General features: G+C 41.5%; 1 protein-coding gene across 2 annotated transcripts in view; it reads right to left on the bottom strand.

Moving 5' to 3' along the window:
- Nucleotides 1–5,905: 5,905 nt before the first annotated feature.
- The window catches only part of pdlim2 (PDZ and LIM domain 2 (mystique)), a 32,980-nt gene continuing 23,244 nt past the window's right edge, over nucleotides 5,906–15,641 (bottom strand). For both annotated transcript variants that reach the window (XM_052067030.1, XM_052067029.1), the window contains 4 exons: nucleotides 14,080–14,192; nucleotides 9,009–9,154; nucleotides 7,995–8,106; nucleotides 5,906–6,986 (listed from right to left, as the gene is read on the bottom strand). In XM_052067030.1, the coding sequence (XP_051922990.1) occupies nucleotides 6,794–6,986; nucleotides 7,995–8,106; nucleotides 9,009–9,154; nucleotides 14,080–14,192 (564 nt within the window). In that variant the 3' untranslated portion in view covers nucleotides 5,906–6,793. The remainder of the gene's footprint in view (nucleotides 6,987–7,994; nucleotides 8,107–9,008; nucleotides 9,155–14,079; nucleotides 14,193–15,641) is intronic.

Here is a 15,641-nt window from a genome sequence, read left to right as displayed (position 1 = left end):
AAGCAAGCATATAGCCGGTATTTTTAAAAAATTGCTGTTATTGGCAAGGATCCTTATCAAATTGAAAAATCTGAATGGAGTGAAGATTACAATTTTTTTTCCCGAAATCACCTATCCAGATCTTGTGAACTATTTAATCTGTCAGCCAAGCCCTTTTTTCAAAATGAAGGACTTTCAGAATTACAAGAGTTTGGAGAGCTACGACCGTTTTGTTTGTGGATGGGTACGACCACAACCAGTAAAGCCACGGTCATCAAAGCGAGACACAAGCAGACCATCTGTATCTAATATCCCCGAAAATAGTCTTAGTCTCTACTGTATCTGCAATGGGGACAGAGACGGAAGAATGGTTGCTTGTGACTCAGACGACTGTCCTAACAAACCTTATGAATGGTTCCACTTGTCGTGTATGAAATTACGAAAGGAACCGAGTGGCGATTGGTTTTGTACTGTCTTGAAAGGAACTTTCTTAAAAACATTAAATGCAAGCGATGAACTCTACCATAACTTGGGATTATTGATCTGTTTGGGCTATGTGCTTCATAACTCTCAATGCCACCCCATCACCACCCCTACGCCCGAAAAAAACGACCACACATAGTCAGGCGTTTTTAGCCGAAAAAACGACAATCTTCTATATATATATTGCGCGTCGTCTCGCACGCGGTCTGTCCTTCCGTCTGTCCCTTTTCAAAACGTACCTACTTCACCGCGCCGCTGCGCGCCGCCACTGCGCCGCTCAGGCAGTGGCTCACTACGATCGCGCGGGCATCTTAGCGAAAAAATGTTGTCTACCCACAAGCATTGCAATAAAATTGTTAGTTATTTAGTAGAGCTAAACATCTCTTTATTTTCGCGATAAGCAATGAAGATGAACAAAAAGTTGAACCAAGCAACAACACTTTTGTGGGCCGAAGGCCCACCTTACCAGCCAACTAGCTGATGAGCCGCCCGGAGGGCGGCGAACCACCACCTTACCATCCTTCCGCAGGAACTAGCTGATGAGCCGCCCGGAGGGCGGCGAACCAGCTAGTGTATATAGTAAGGCGTTTTTAGATGGAAAAAAACCAGACCATGTATAGTCAGGCGTTTTTAGCCGAAAAAAACGACCATGTATAGTAAGATGTTTTTAGACGAAAAAAGGACCATGAGTAAGGTGTTTTTAGCCGAAAAAACCCATCATGTATAGTAAGGCGTTTTTAGACCAAAAAAACGACCATGAGTAAGGTGTTTTTACCCGAAAAAACCCCCCGACCATGTTTAGTAAGGCATTTTAGCCGAAAAAAAAACGACCATGTAAGGCATTTTAACCCGAAAAAAACGACCAAGTATAGGAGGGCATTTTAACTCTAAAAAAACGACCATGTGTAGTAAGGCGTTTTTAGCCGAAAAAAAAACGACCACGTATAGGAAGGCGTTTTTAGCCGAAAAAAACGACCATGTATAGTAAGGTGTTTTAACCCAAAATAACGACCATGTATAATAAGGCGGTTTTAGCTGAAAAAACAACAACCGTGTTGGACGAAATTTTTAGCCGAAAAAAACGACCATGTATAATAAGGCATTTTTGGACGAAAAAAACGACCATGTATAGTAAGGCGTTTTAACCCCCCAAAAAACTACCATGTTATGGTAAGGCGTTTTTGGACAAAATCTTTACCCGAAAAAAAACGACCATGGATAGGAAGGCCCTTTTGGACAAAAAAACGACCACGGGTAGTAAGGCATTTTTATCTGAAAAAAAAACGACCATGTGTCGGAAGGCGTTTTTAGCGGAAAAAAACGACCATGTATAGTAAGGCTTTTTAACCCCAAAAAAACGACGATGTAGAGCAAGGCGTTTTGTAGCCCGAAAAAAATGACCATTTATCGTTAAGGCGTTTTTAGCCCCAAAAAACATATAGTCAGGCGTTTTTTAACCGAAAAAAAAACAACCACGTATAGTACAGCGTTTTTGGACGAAATTTTTACCAGAAAAAAACGACCATGTATAGTAAGGCTATTTTGGACGAAAAAACCGACCATGTATATCAAGGCATTTTTAGCCGAAAAAAAACCGACCATGTATAGTAAGGCCTTTTTGGACGAAAATTTTCGCCGAAAAAAACGACCATGTATAGTAAGGCGTTTTTAGCCCCAAAAAAACGACCCTGTATAGTAATGCGTTTTTCGACGAAAAAAAGACCATGTATAAAAAGGCGTTTTTGGACCAAATTTTTAGCCGAAAAAAACGACCATGTATAATAAGGCATTTTTGGACGAAAAAAACGACCATGTATAGTAAGGCATTTTTGGACAAAATTTTTGGCCGAAAAAAAACGACCGTGTAAAATAAGGCATTTTTGGACAAAATTTTTAGCCGAAAAAAACGACCATGTATAATAAGGCATTTTTGGACGAAAAAAACGACCATGTATAGTAAGGCATTTTTGGACAAAATTTTTGGCCGAAAAAAAACGACCGTGTATAGTAAGGCTATTTTGGACGAAAAAAACGACCACGTATAGTAAAAGGCCTTTTTGGACAAAATTTTTCGCTGAAAAAACCTATCATATATAGTTAGGCCTTTTTGGACAAAATTTTTCACAGAAAAAAACGACCATGTATAGTCAGGCATTTTTGGACAGAATTTTTAGCAGAAAAAAACGACCATGTATAGTAAGTCCTTTTTGGACAAAAAAACGACCATGTACAGTAAGGCATTTTTGGACAAAATTTTTAGCCGAAAAAATGATCACCTATAGTAAGGTCGTTTTACCCGAAAAATTGACCATGTATAGTAAGGCGTTTTTGGATGAAATTTTTAGCCGGAAAAAACAACCATGTATAGTAAGGCATTTTCGGATAGAATTTTTAGCAGAAAAAAAACGGCCATGTATAGTAAGTCCTTTTTGGACGAAAAAAACGACCATGTGTAGTAAGGCGTTTTTGGACGAAATTTTTACCTGAAAAAAACGACCATGTGTAGTAAGGCGTTTTTATTCCAAAAAAATGAACATGTATAGTAAGGCGTTTTTAGCCGGAAAAAAACGACCATGTATAGTAAGTTGTTTTTGGACGAAAATTTTCCCCGAAAAAAATGACCATGTAGAGTAAGGCGTTTTTGGACGAAAAAAACGACCATGTACAGTAAGGCGTTTTTGGATGAAATTTTTAGCCGGAAAAAACGACCGTGTATAGTAAGGCATTTTCGTACAGAATTTTTAGCTGAAAAAAACGACCATGTATAGTAAATCCTTTTTGGACGAAAAAAACGACCATGTACAATAAGGCATTTTTTGACATTTTTAAGCTGAAAAAAACGAACATGATTAATAAAAAAAACACAACTCTGCTGTGTTGCTTTGGCTCAATGATACAGTGATGGTGTGCCACACCACACCTTAAGTGTTCGATCCTTGGTTGTTGCAACACCATCTACCATTAACCATAAATAACTTATTTGAGGAAAAACAACCCAAGATTCATTGTGGTGGGTTAGCTGATCAAAAGCGGAAGTCCCAAATCCAGTGGTTGAGTGTTCGATTCCCAGTGTGTGCAGTAAGGTCACATCTTTCTTTAACCACCATTTGCAGCTTTATTGAAGACGTTTACGTTGAGGGTGGGAGGGACTGTCCATCATAGCTTTACTATACATGGTCGTTTTTTTCGGCTAAAAACGCCTTACTATACATGGTCATTATTTTCGGGTCAAAACGCCTTTCGATACATGGTCATTTTTTTCGGCTAAAAACGCCTTATTGTACATGGTCGTTGTTTTCGGCTAAAAACGCCTGACGACACATGGTCATGATTTTTGGCTAAAAACGGCTGACTATATACATGGTCATTTTTTTCTTTCTGGTTAAAACGCCTTACCATATACTTTACATGGTCGTTTTTTTCCGGCTAAAAACGCCTTACTATACATGGTCGGGTTTTTTGGGTTAAAACGCCTTACTATACATGGTCGTTTTTTGGGGGGGCTAAAAACACATTCTGACACACATTTTTTTCGGCTAAAAATTCCTTTCTATACATGGTCGGGTTTTTTTCGGCTAAAAACGGCTCATCGTTCACTTCTTTGTACCGGCTCGTTCGCGACCGACACATCACTTTCTGCACTGAAATACAATGAAATTAATTTTGATTCCGTTTGCTGCAATACAAACCGGATACTCCATACTTGACCATCAAGTTAATTTAAATCTTAGTACCTCAATTCAAAAACAAAATCTGACGTTGAAAAAAACGTTCTTTTGTATTTGTAAGACTGAATATGAAAATAAACAGAATTTAATTTTCAGTGAGGATCAAGTAAAGTTTCAAAGAAAAAAAAGTGTATCGTTTCAAATTCAGATTGTACAATTCAGATTCAGTTATTCAATATGATTCAGAGTAAAATATACAAATCCATCCATTATACGAGACACTGACCTTCAATTCGCGTAATTCAAATTCAGTATAAACTATTTAAAAGTTATTCACGTTTAGTTTTTGGTGGCAAATATTCCGCCCCACAGCGCCACACCATTTAGTTTTGGTTGTAAGGTGTCCTAGAGTGTCTTGAAAGATGCTTATAAATGAAATGTATTATTATTATTATTTCTAAGAAATGTCAGGGGTTATTTTTACTGACCATTCATTGTTCATGACATGTACAAATGTTTGTTTTCCTAATACACTGTCCATTCTTGTTTTCTTACAGTTCTTGCAGCCGCTGTGAGACCTAACAGCCTAACATCCTGGGCCTCAGACCAGGAAATGTATGTCACAATCAAAAGATGGCTACATCCGGCTCCTGGTCGAGGTGGTGACAGGAAGGAGAGTATGAGAAGAAAAGAGGACACGGAGAGCGCAACAATTTGATGACAATTTGACAGAAAAATACCGTTCAAGAGTAAGCTGCATCCCAATTTGGACTTTGTGTTCACTGTTAAATAAAGAAAAGTGCATTTTACCAGTGTATGTGGAGTTATATGTCAGGTTCACAAATTATGACAAACATTTTTATAACAGTCGTTTTTGTGACTTTTTTTTAATGTGGGTCAAATATGGCTCATGAAAGATGTGGCTTAGTTGAGGTTGAATTCAGGCTGATATCAGGAACCTGTTCTGGCCCAGCATCGGACCGGAGTAGGGCCAGATATGGTTTGCCGAATGCGGCCCACATCGTGGATGCCAGACGTGGGCCACTGCAGGACCGTCATTCATTGAGGTATGTGGGCCGAGTATACTGCTGTGTCTACCCCAGAGCAGGGCCAGACCAATTTTGCTGACTGGGTATTTTAGTTTTCACACATGGCTAAACTGGTTTGGAAGCAATCTGAGCTTTTTCAAACGAGCTGTATTGTTGCGCACAACTGCAAAACCGTTTGGCCTAACGATTTGCAGTTTTAATAATGTCTTTTCTGTTTCAAGAAATTATCCAAAACAACAGATAAAAACCGTAAAACAATTACGTATTGCTAATTTCTAAAGTAGGATCATACGTGACAAAATTAATTTATTTATAAAATCTAAACATTTTCCTGAAAGATTCATCCTGAATCCCAAATTTATGGAATGAATACAGTACTCGACACACAGAAAATTTCAAATGATGGCAAGTTCTCTCAGCGGTCAATGCTGACCTCTTGTGGCTGAACTGGAATCACGGGAGAGGCTGAAAAGCTTGGGGGAAACTTCGCAACATTAGCTTGTCCGTGCAACAGTCTAGTGTCAAAAAATGAAAATAAAATACAAATAGCATGAACTTAAGAACAGGGGAACATTTCAAACCTATGATTTAACCCACATAATGAGGCAGATGTATCTGCAGAATTCAGCCAAAAAACAAAAACAAAAAAATTAAACATGTTCCGCAGTGTGCTTTTTGTGATGAAGCATAGTAAAATTTAAATGTTATACATGCCACACAGGAAAGTTCAAGTTGTGCAATTTATTAAATGCCACATGCAGAGTACTACTCTAACTGGGCGATTACACTTCTATCACTGATCACAAATACAGTATCACTTATTTTCACACTCTCGTGCATTGAAAATGGTGTGTGTGTAGAGATATACACATTTTTAAATATATAATAGAATACAGCTCAATCACACAAACATTCAAAATCTTTGAATAATGAAAGAACCCTCCTAATCCCTCCTAAGCAACACAACAGCAAAAGAAGTAATCAAATACATATTTTTGTTGTTTCCTATTAAATTCCATTTACAATGAGATATAGAAAATGTTGCTGGCCTAGCTAGAAAGAAAAAAAATCATTCGAGACTGCAATCATCACCGTAACACATTTTTCTCACCCTCTCACTCACGTGCGCGAACACACACATGCACACCTAAACACACTCGTGCGCACGCCAACCCCCACCCCCACGCACACAAACACACAGATTTTATACCAACTGCATGGCATGCGGTGTAGAGCACACTTGGTCCCTTTCTATTGCTGTTTGATTTTCTTTGTTTGTTTTATGAATGATTATCCAGATCTTGGAGAGTAAAAAGAGCCTCGGTCATGTTAAAGTTTTGGTGTATTGGTAAAAGTACAGTCACCTCAGTACATGTGGCAATCATGGACTCACGGAGGGTGTATTTTTAGAGCTAACAACAGTGACTGTGGGCCACATGGAAAACCTCCCCAAATTTTCAATGAAGTGAAGGATAATACAGTATCGCCAAACAATGTTAAATGTGAGGAGAAAAGCAAAATTCTGCCACGTCGTCGACACCTTCCCACGTGCGTGCCCATTGTCCGCAAGGGGGTCCGATGAGGCGGATGTTAGGCAGCCAGTGGCGTTAAGACTCAGTGGTGAGGGGAGAGACTGGATCGAGGTGAGCCGGATGGACCTTGGTACCGCTGCTTGGCGTGTTTCTCACAGTACATCACATCACCCACCCAGAAGTGACCCCTCATCCGGAGGTTCAGGCCGCAGTCCGTGCAGGTGTAGCACTCGGGGTGGCGGAAGCGGTCGTCCACGATGCGCACGGCCTGTGTGCTGCGAGTGGGAAGATGAGGGTGGAGGAGTCAGGACTGTGTTTGATGCCATCTTCATATTTTAGGCATTTTCACCTCATCTAATGATGATGAGAATAAATATGTTTTTGTTGTCATCCATGGGCTTCAGAGAGTCATTGTGCATTTTCTAGAAAGTAGGGCGGCACTTAGTGGCCTTAAATAAAACCTTCACAGTTATAGTTGATTATAGTTCACTTTGAGGGGGAAAAAAACTAATATGACAATTTGGACTCCTCCTGATACCAAACTGGCATAAAACGGCATTAACATCCACAGAGATCCAGCAAAAACTTTTTTTTTAATTCACAGACATAAAAATAAGTGCGTTCTCTTGGAAAATTGTCAATAATTTAACCAAAAATGAGCCACTAAACTGCACGAATAATGATGGTACTCTCTCCAGCTTCCCTGTCGTCTTCTCTCATTGAGACCGACCGTAGCAAAATATTTGTGCAGGCCAACATGAGGATAAATCCTGTCTTTTTCAACATACAGTATACATTGGTACCACATCTTTTGCAATGTTCTGCACAAATGACGCCATCATTGCCTTCCTCTGTGATCCTCGACGTATGGGGGATACATTTTGAAAAAGATTGACGGTTGTCGACTGCTGCTTCATGGAAATTAAATACATCAACCGCTTTGGTTGTGTAAAACAGCCAGTAGAGAGGTTGGAATGATCGCTAAGATGGGGATACTGACTGCTTTTGTAAACTCGTCGTTTGCATAATTGTTGTTGGCGCAAGCAGTTCATGTCTGAGGACACTGCTTGAACTACGGAGGACGAAAATAAAACCAGAAAATTGTCCTGCGCAATGAATCTGATCTCATCAATAACATTGATTGATAACCCAATCCTACCTCAAAATATTTTGCGACGGCTCCCTTTACAATTATGTCGGTAAGTTTGCAGGTTTGACTTTCAAAACTGCTGTAGCACTGCTTAGTCTTTCAAGAAACTTCAAATGTGAAAAGGTGACCTTACACAATGCTGGTGCCACATTTCTCACAGGTGTGGTATTTGCTGACTCCTCCCACCGGTGTGCTTACTTTCGGAACGCTGGGTGACAACTTTCCCGGGAACTTTAATGCTGCCTCTGGAATGACACACGTACATATGCACGCACACACGCAGGCGCACGCATGCACACACATACACAGTAAGAGGTGGCAATGCTGACCGTGTTCAGTTACGCCTTCACTACCACTGAAAGCTCGTTTGCGTCTTTCACTTGTAACTGCACACTTGGGTTTTGCTGGGCACTTTCGTGTTATTCGTTGTGAATTGATTTACCCCCCACAAACATCCCACCATCTACTGCTCACAAATGAAATTACACTTTGTCTTCTCACAGCACAGATGGCTGGCGTCCATGTGGACACATAACATAAGTTGCATGATACATTTGGGAGCGGGATCCCCCTGACTCCAAACGACAAGATGCCAACAAGTAGGTTTTAACAAGTGATGCAACTCTTGCAGTATTTGACAAAGCATCTGCTTCCAAACTGCACTGATGCAAACCATCAGACCCGCGTTCACTCCTGCGTGTCAACCTACACAAGTAGAGGAATTGCTTATGGTTCAGCTAATGAACAAGAAGTTTAAACTGTCCACTTTTATTATGTTTGTGGAAAATATTTCATACAAAGTTTGTCTTTAACCCCGGGGAACCCACAGGGTCAAATTTGGCCCCTATAAATTCTGCTACTCGGATGCTACCCTTAAATCCTAAACGGTCAAATTTGGCCCGAATCCTAAATTAGGATTAAAGCATGAAATATTTGGAAAAACATATTTTGCTCTACAGTGAACATACCGCAGTCATTTAACATATAATTCATCATTTTCCAAAGAAGAAAAATGTTCTTGGGCTCTCCAGGGTTAAAAGCAAGGTGTGTGTATTACGTATCTATATTAATATTATAAGTATTCTTTTTTTTCGGTCTACTACCTCCTAATGGGCATATATGTTTTGTTAGGCTATGTTGTCCCAACCTTTCTCGTCAGCCTCCAGAACTTCTTGCAGCATTTTGAAGGTGTTGGACTGACGAGGCGCTGAGCGAGTCTCCTTATTCTCCTGGATCATTTTGTACACCTCTGAGTCCTTGTCAAACCTCTGCATGACCGGTTCCGAGCTTGAACTGTCAAAAGAAAAAAAAAAAAAGAAAAAATTTAAATACAATGAGTGACATCTACCATGAATATATTTCAGCATTGCAAGATAAGCTCGTTCGAAAATGTATTTTGAGTGAGCATTATGTAAATAGTATGCACAGGAAGTGAAGAAAGGGGCAACAGCTGGCTTTGGAACTTTGACCTCTACGCACCCAGTCTGAAGTGCACACAACAGGCTTGAGACGACATCATATTTAACACTGCTGGAACTCAAACATGCTCCGAGGCCAACAAAGTGGGAGGTCCCCCATGCGTGCTCTTTATTAGTTATTCCAACACCTCTCCGCGCTTACTTGCGGCCAGTCAGGGCACAGCAGGGGTGTGAGTGAGTAAGCTTCCATCGGGGGATAGTACAACATGGCAGCCAATTAAGACCAAGCCAAGAAAACAGTAGCGCCGTTTACAAGCACATTCTTCGTTTGCCGGTGCGGTGGAAAAACACATTTACTGGCACACTTGATGTGAAAGCGCTGTCACCGCCCTCTAAAGCAGCATCGATTGAAATCCAACCGAAAGACAAGTTATGTGCGAAGAGCGAGCTGGCGAGCGGCTGTCGCTGGGAACTGGGTGCACCAGTCGAGCCAGGTGTGCCATTATAATGACATACGCGTGCGCGCACACACACACGCACGCGCGGGCCAAGTGAGACTGTGAGCTGACAGCCAAGTCAGCCTGATGGCCGCCCCGCCCATCATCACATGACACTGCCAAGATGTTTACGATTGTAACTTGCATTTTCTCTACGGTATGTGATATGAAGAGCGGATCCCGTAAATAAGCAGAGGCGCTTGTTTTGTCCACTTGTTTGGGACCTCCAATACAAAGATGAGGATGAAAGAATAGAATAAAAACTAAATGGTCGTGGCTGCATTCGTCGAGACAACAAATAGCAGTGAGGTGAGGCATGGTTCACCAAAGTCACCATGGCATTCACCGCATAGTGCCGGCGAGTTCATTACACAATGTAAATGTCAGAGTCAGGACTTTCACCACTCGGACATGGCTTCTTCTAAAGACAGAGGAAAGCCTGATTCTCAAAGAAATGACGGTCCAAGGTGAATCACTTCCCAACAACGACATCTGAATGTACAAGGTCAGACATCACATGATGTGTGTGTGTGTGTGTGTGTGTGTGTGTGTGTGTAAGCATGCATGCATATTGTGTCTACAAGATGGATGTGACTGCAACCAGAGATGGCAAATGGACAAGACAACAAAAATACGGTCAAAGCAAAAAAAATAAAAGCTGAGACGCTTTCCTCTGTAGCCTTGAATGTGGCTCAAATTAAAAACAGACCATGAAAGCCCGAACTCCAAGTTCTCCACACCCTCAGCAAATTTCCTTTCCTGCGCCGGTCACCATCCTTCTGACATGCAATCTCAGAGCAAATGGAAAGTACTGGTCGACTGGGAGCGAACCAAAGAAGAGCAGCTCAGGTCACAGCAAGAAGCAGGAGACGGCAGGAATGCATCAAAGATGTCGTTTGAACAAAATGTCAGCAGCGATTGAAATGTGTCCGATATTTCTTGTCAAGTTTGAGGTGAGCGTGCTTTCATGCACCGATCCTGCACAGACAACTTCACATCACACTTGGGCTGTGCTGATAAAATATGGAGATGAGCTCTTTCAATGCAGGAACATCTCTTACAGCAGCTTCCCCCAACGACTACGTTTAAGTGAGATCATCTCCATGAACCAAATACCAAACTTGAAATGGGAGCACTCACCTTGGAGAAAGCAAAGTTACACAGCAATAACACGTATTCCCAGTCAATTAACAATTAACATGCATTGGAGAAACCAAAACAAAACAAAACATTGCAGCACACACAAGCAGATGCTGAGCAGACACCTCCAGTGTTTTTAAGCGGACGCGACTGAAAAACAAGAGGTTGCCTGAAAGGTGTGTCCCCAGTCTGCAACTGATTGGCCACGATGCATCAATGGGTGGGTCAAAGGGTGTCACGCTGGTTGTGATTGGCTGAGGTGAAGCAGAGAGGGGCTTGCTGTACAGGCTGGGGGCTTCATACTGGAGGCCAATTAGGGGAGGAGGGGAAATCTGCCTTTTGGGGAACATTGGGTGTTTGCATATGACTGCATTTGCTGACACAGCAACTGCGGTTACCCAACGAGGGCCAAAGTCCATCCTTCTCCAATGCGGAAAGAAAGAGAAGGAACAATGGACACAAAGGATTGCAGGTCTGACGAAGTTTTTCCCAAAGCTGTATCCCCCACCCGGCTCCCCCAACAAAACACGTGCTTAATCAAGACAAGCATGTACAGTAGGTGGGCCTTTCACTCGAGCCTTTTCCAAGGACTGAGCATGTGTTTGCTGCTGCAATGAGCTCCACAAGCATACACACTAAGACAGCTGCACCAATTGTACACTAAATGGAGACGGACGGTTTCAACACAGGCTTTTGAATCAAGGGTACAATCTACAACGATACAAAAGGAATGTCTGTGGATCTGGTTTCAACCCAGAGGAATTCTGGATATGGGAAACACTTAAAAATCTACTGTGAGCCTGCAGAATTCAGACCTGAAAGAGCGTAGCTCTGGTTTGGGCAAGAGAGTAATGTTAGTTTGACACCAGCCATTGAAAGCAAATGGGAAGCTGCAAAAAGCGCTCGAACTACTGAGCGTTGCCTGTGTGGCCTTGAGCAAGGCAGAGCCCGTACCTCACGAATGTTGACTCGACTGTGTGTGTGTGTATTATACATATATACGCATGCACACACACATTATATATATATATGGCTGGCAACTGATTCAGGGTGTCCCCCGCCTACTGCCCGAAGACGGCTGGGATAGGCCCCAGCACCACCCGCGACCCAAGTGAGGATCAAGCGGTCCGGAAAATGGATGGATATATATATACATACACGCATACCGTATTGGCCTGAATATATGACTGTTTTTTTGCGAATGACAAGGACGCTGCAGAGACACACATCTATCTACACACATCTTAGCCAATAGGATGCAAGGAAGATGCTAGTTAATAGCCAATGACACAGCAGCTATAAGTATGTTCCGTTCAGGAAACTCGAAGCTGCGAATAGCAGCCCGTACTGTATTTTACCTTCCGTATCTTGAAATTTACTTTGTACCAAGCGGGAATATTTTCCTGTTGAGGAGTTTCGTAACTTGAAAATTTCGTATGAAGAGGTATTTGTAAGTAGAGGTACCACTGTACCTTTGGGCTGTGAAAAAAGTGTAATGGAATTTTCATTCCAATATGATATGGAAGGTATAATGTTCCAAATGTACATAGAATAAAGCGGTGGTTTTGACATAATTCCTCCACAGAAGGAGAGATTATTAGGTATATGTTCCATATGCATTTTTGGCCTAAAAGTAAATCCGATTTACGGGTTACTTCCTTGTTTATATTCTCAGAGCATTGCATAGTTTCAAAAAGCACTGGTAAAAACAATTTTTGTTACTCACCGTCAATCACAGAGCCTCGTAAGCAAGTGTCGCTTCCTTCATTTGATAGCTGTTATCATATATCTGTTTCTGCCGCGGCCGGTTGACATAATTTGGCAGCAGTTTTAGATTACAAGGCAGCACCAATACTTATCCACGAATGTGTTATTATAATTGTGTGTGCAAGGTATACCATTTCTAATTATATCCATTCTATTATAACTCCTTAGACCAAGTAACTGCTTCCTTACACAGAAGTATCGGTCGTCAGCATGTGCAGCGAAGAAAGGTAGGTATTGAAATTGCACTGCGATTTATCCATTTTGTGTTTGTATTGCACTTAATTGAACGGTGTTTGTCGTTTTTTTTCTTCTTTCTTCCTACATTCTTGCTGCTGGAGGCTGTAAATTTCCCCAGTGTGGGACAAATAAAGGATATCTTATCTATTTCTGGTTTCCCGTATTTTAGAGCACTTTGAAAAAAAAAAAAAGAAAAGAACTATACCGTTAATAAAATACACATTTCTACTGTATGTGCCTATCACTTCTATTTTTGAGCAGTGACACAATCAACACCATATTGTAACTTGCAATGATTGCTAAATCAACCTTGCTGCCGAGCAGGGGCTGACGAAAGTGGGTCACTGGCATTGCTGATTCACAGTCCCCAAAGCTTAACTGTAGTATCGGCTTTCCACCAGTTAGGGGTGCTAATGGGCTGTGAAACGTTAGCTGGGAGTTTGAATTCAGTTCATAGCCTGATGTAAACCGAAAGCGTCTGGGTGGAAAAAAGTGTCTCACCGTGTCCTTCGAGGAGTTCTGCGTGTGTATGTGTGGTGATTGGGGATTGGGGGGGGGTCAGTGCTTCAGGAGTACTGAACCCCTTCATATAGGCTGTCCAATTCCTGCAGGACCGATGTCAGTTCGGTCTACATTGCCGACAGTATGTTGGATTGGTTTCCAGTGAAGGGTGGACTCCGCCAGGGTGTCCCTTTGTCACCAATTCTGTTCATAAACTGGACTACATGACTGGCTGATTCCATTCAGCGCAAGGCATCAGAATAAAGTAAGGACAAAAAATGTAGTATGCTTTCATGCAGATGCGCAAAGTACACCAATTCTGTCTATAGTGTACTTAAAATATCTACACATTTTAAACTTAAGAAATACATAGTTTGGTAAATGATTAGGAGTTGGTTAAGGGTCATAAGTGGCTGGCATGATTAAAAAAAGTGTGGGGACCCATTTACTCATGGATGAAATCATGAAGCTTGGGGAGGAAATTTTCACAAGTGCACACACCACTCAGCGGGTGTGATCATCAACCCCTCCCCCCCTTCAGAATTTGGGATGTTGAGATCATAGAGCTCGTGATTTAGCAATGTCTTGAGGGTTGCTTCTTTCTTTTTTTTTTTTTGCATTACACAGCAAAAAATGGTCCAATGTATGTAGTGTTTACCTGTGATGAGGAGACATGTCGTGATCAAGGGCACGATGAGGTGAGTAGTGTCCTGGTGGGGTCGGGGTTCTGCTGGAGAAAGAACTGTTTCTGTAGTCTGAAGGAGAGAAATCCTGTCAAGGAAGGGCAAGAAAGCAGTCGAGTGTTAGAAAGCGCCTTTAAAAAAACAAAAAGGCTTGCATGGAAAAAGCCACAGTTATCAGAGACATACAGCTTCTGGGCAACCATAATGTTTATATGGCGAATAAACACTTCATTAATTCAGACAAAACCATTACAGAATTAGCAAAACACCTTGACAATCTTAGTCAGCCACTATGGGTGCCCTGTGATTGGAAACACATGTCGCATTTCTTTGATCCAAGCTCAAACATTGACAGCAACTTAGTTCAGCATTAATTTTATTTTGATTGTCCTGCATATTACTTTTGTAATTCAGTCGCATCGGTGTTACAGTCGTGTGGCAAAAATCAAATGTGAGGCACCGACTGACTTTGAACGATTTGGAAAGGCATCTTAAATTTAATAGTGCCCCAGTAGATACAGTGTTCACAATTTGTTGCAATACTTATGAACATTGTCCACTTTCACACAGGTACACTCTACGAATCACGTAAGAATATTTTGTCCTATATATAATTTGGACAGAAGAGGGCACCACATATCCAGTAGAGACAAAAGACAATGAAAAAAAGCTGAGCTGCCTTTTTAAAATTATTATAGCTGTTAAAAAAACACCGACAGCGGGACAACGTGAGCAAAGGTTGACATATTTAGCTGCAATTATGTCATAAGAATTCATGACCGCGCTGACAGTCAGCATAACATGCACTATAAATTTGCACCGGACACGACAAATTGTCAACCACAAAATCGAGTGGCCTCGTTTGTCTATAATTCGTCGACTGCAGTCACATTTTGACTTTATGCCATTTATACTCTTAAAGCAGTTTCCAGATCCTGTGGCCATACAAAGCTTCCATGCAAACGGGGAATGGAATGCAAATTTTGGGGGAAAAAAATGACAAGTGCAGCTACCACATGAATACTTATTGTAAATGTCTTTGTCAACCTTCAACCGCTGACATGTTAAAAAGGGTCACTGGAGGGTAGTGATTCATTTTTGGTATGGATTTAAGACCGTGATGAGATACATACATCCAACAACCCTTTCAACAATGTTTCTGTTCTCAATTGAGTGCAAATTTCTCTTCATTCTCCCCTTCTGTGAAAGGGCGGATCGGCGGTGCGTGCTACGAAGATGTTAAGAATGATCATAGGCCTTTCCCCGAGATTCTTCCCAGGATAATCCCAACAAAATAACTCCAGGTTCATAAAATCACCTCTTCCATATGAAAAGAGTACAATAAGGTACAGGCACCCATGTCCTCTCCTGCTGTGAGCCCATCTGAAGGGCATATACCTGAGAAACATGCATGCTTTTAGGCATCCCTTTAGGAAGACTCACTGAAAACACTCCGTCACAGACGAATCCTCACTAATGCAAACCAATCGGCCGTTATGCAACTGTCTGGCTCCTTAGTATGAAACTTCTTCCTCTC

Source organism: Hippocampus zosterae, chromosome 6 (assembly GCF_025434085.1).
Source record: "Hippocampus zosterae strain Florida chromosome 6, ASM2543408v3, whole genome shotgun sequence".
Classification (NCBI taxonomy): Eukaryota; Metazoa; Chordata; class Actinopteri; order Syngnathiformes; family Syngnathidae; genus Hippocampus; species Hippocampus zosterae.
This window is presented reverse-complemented; position numbering and strand designations above follow the sequence as displayed.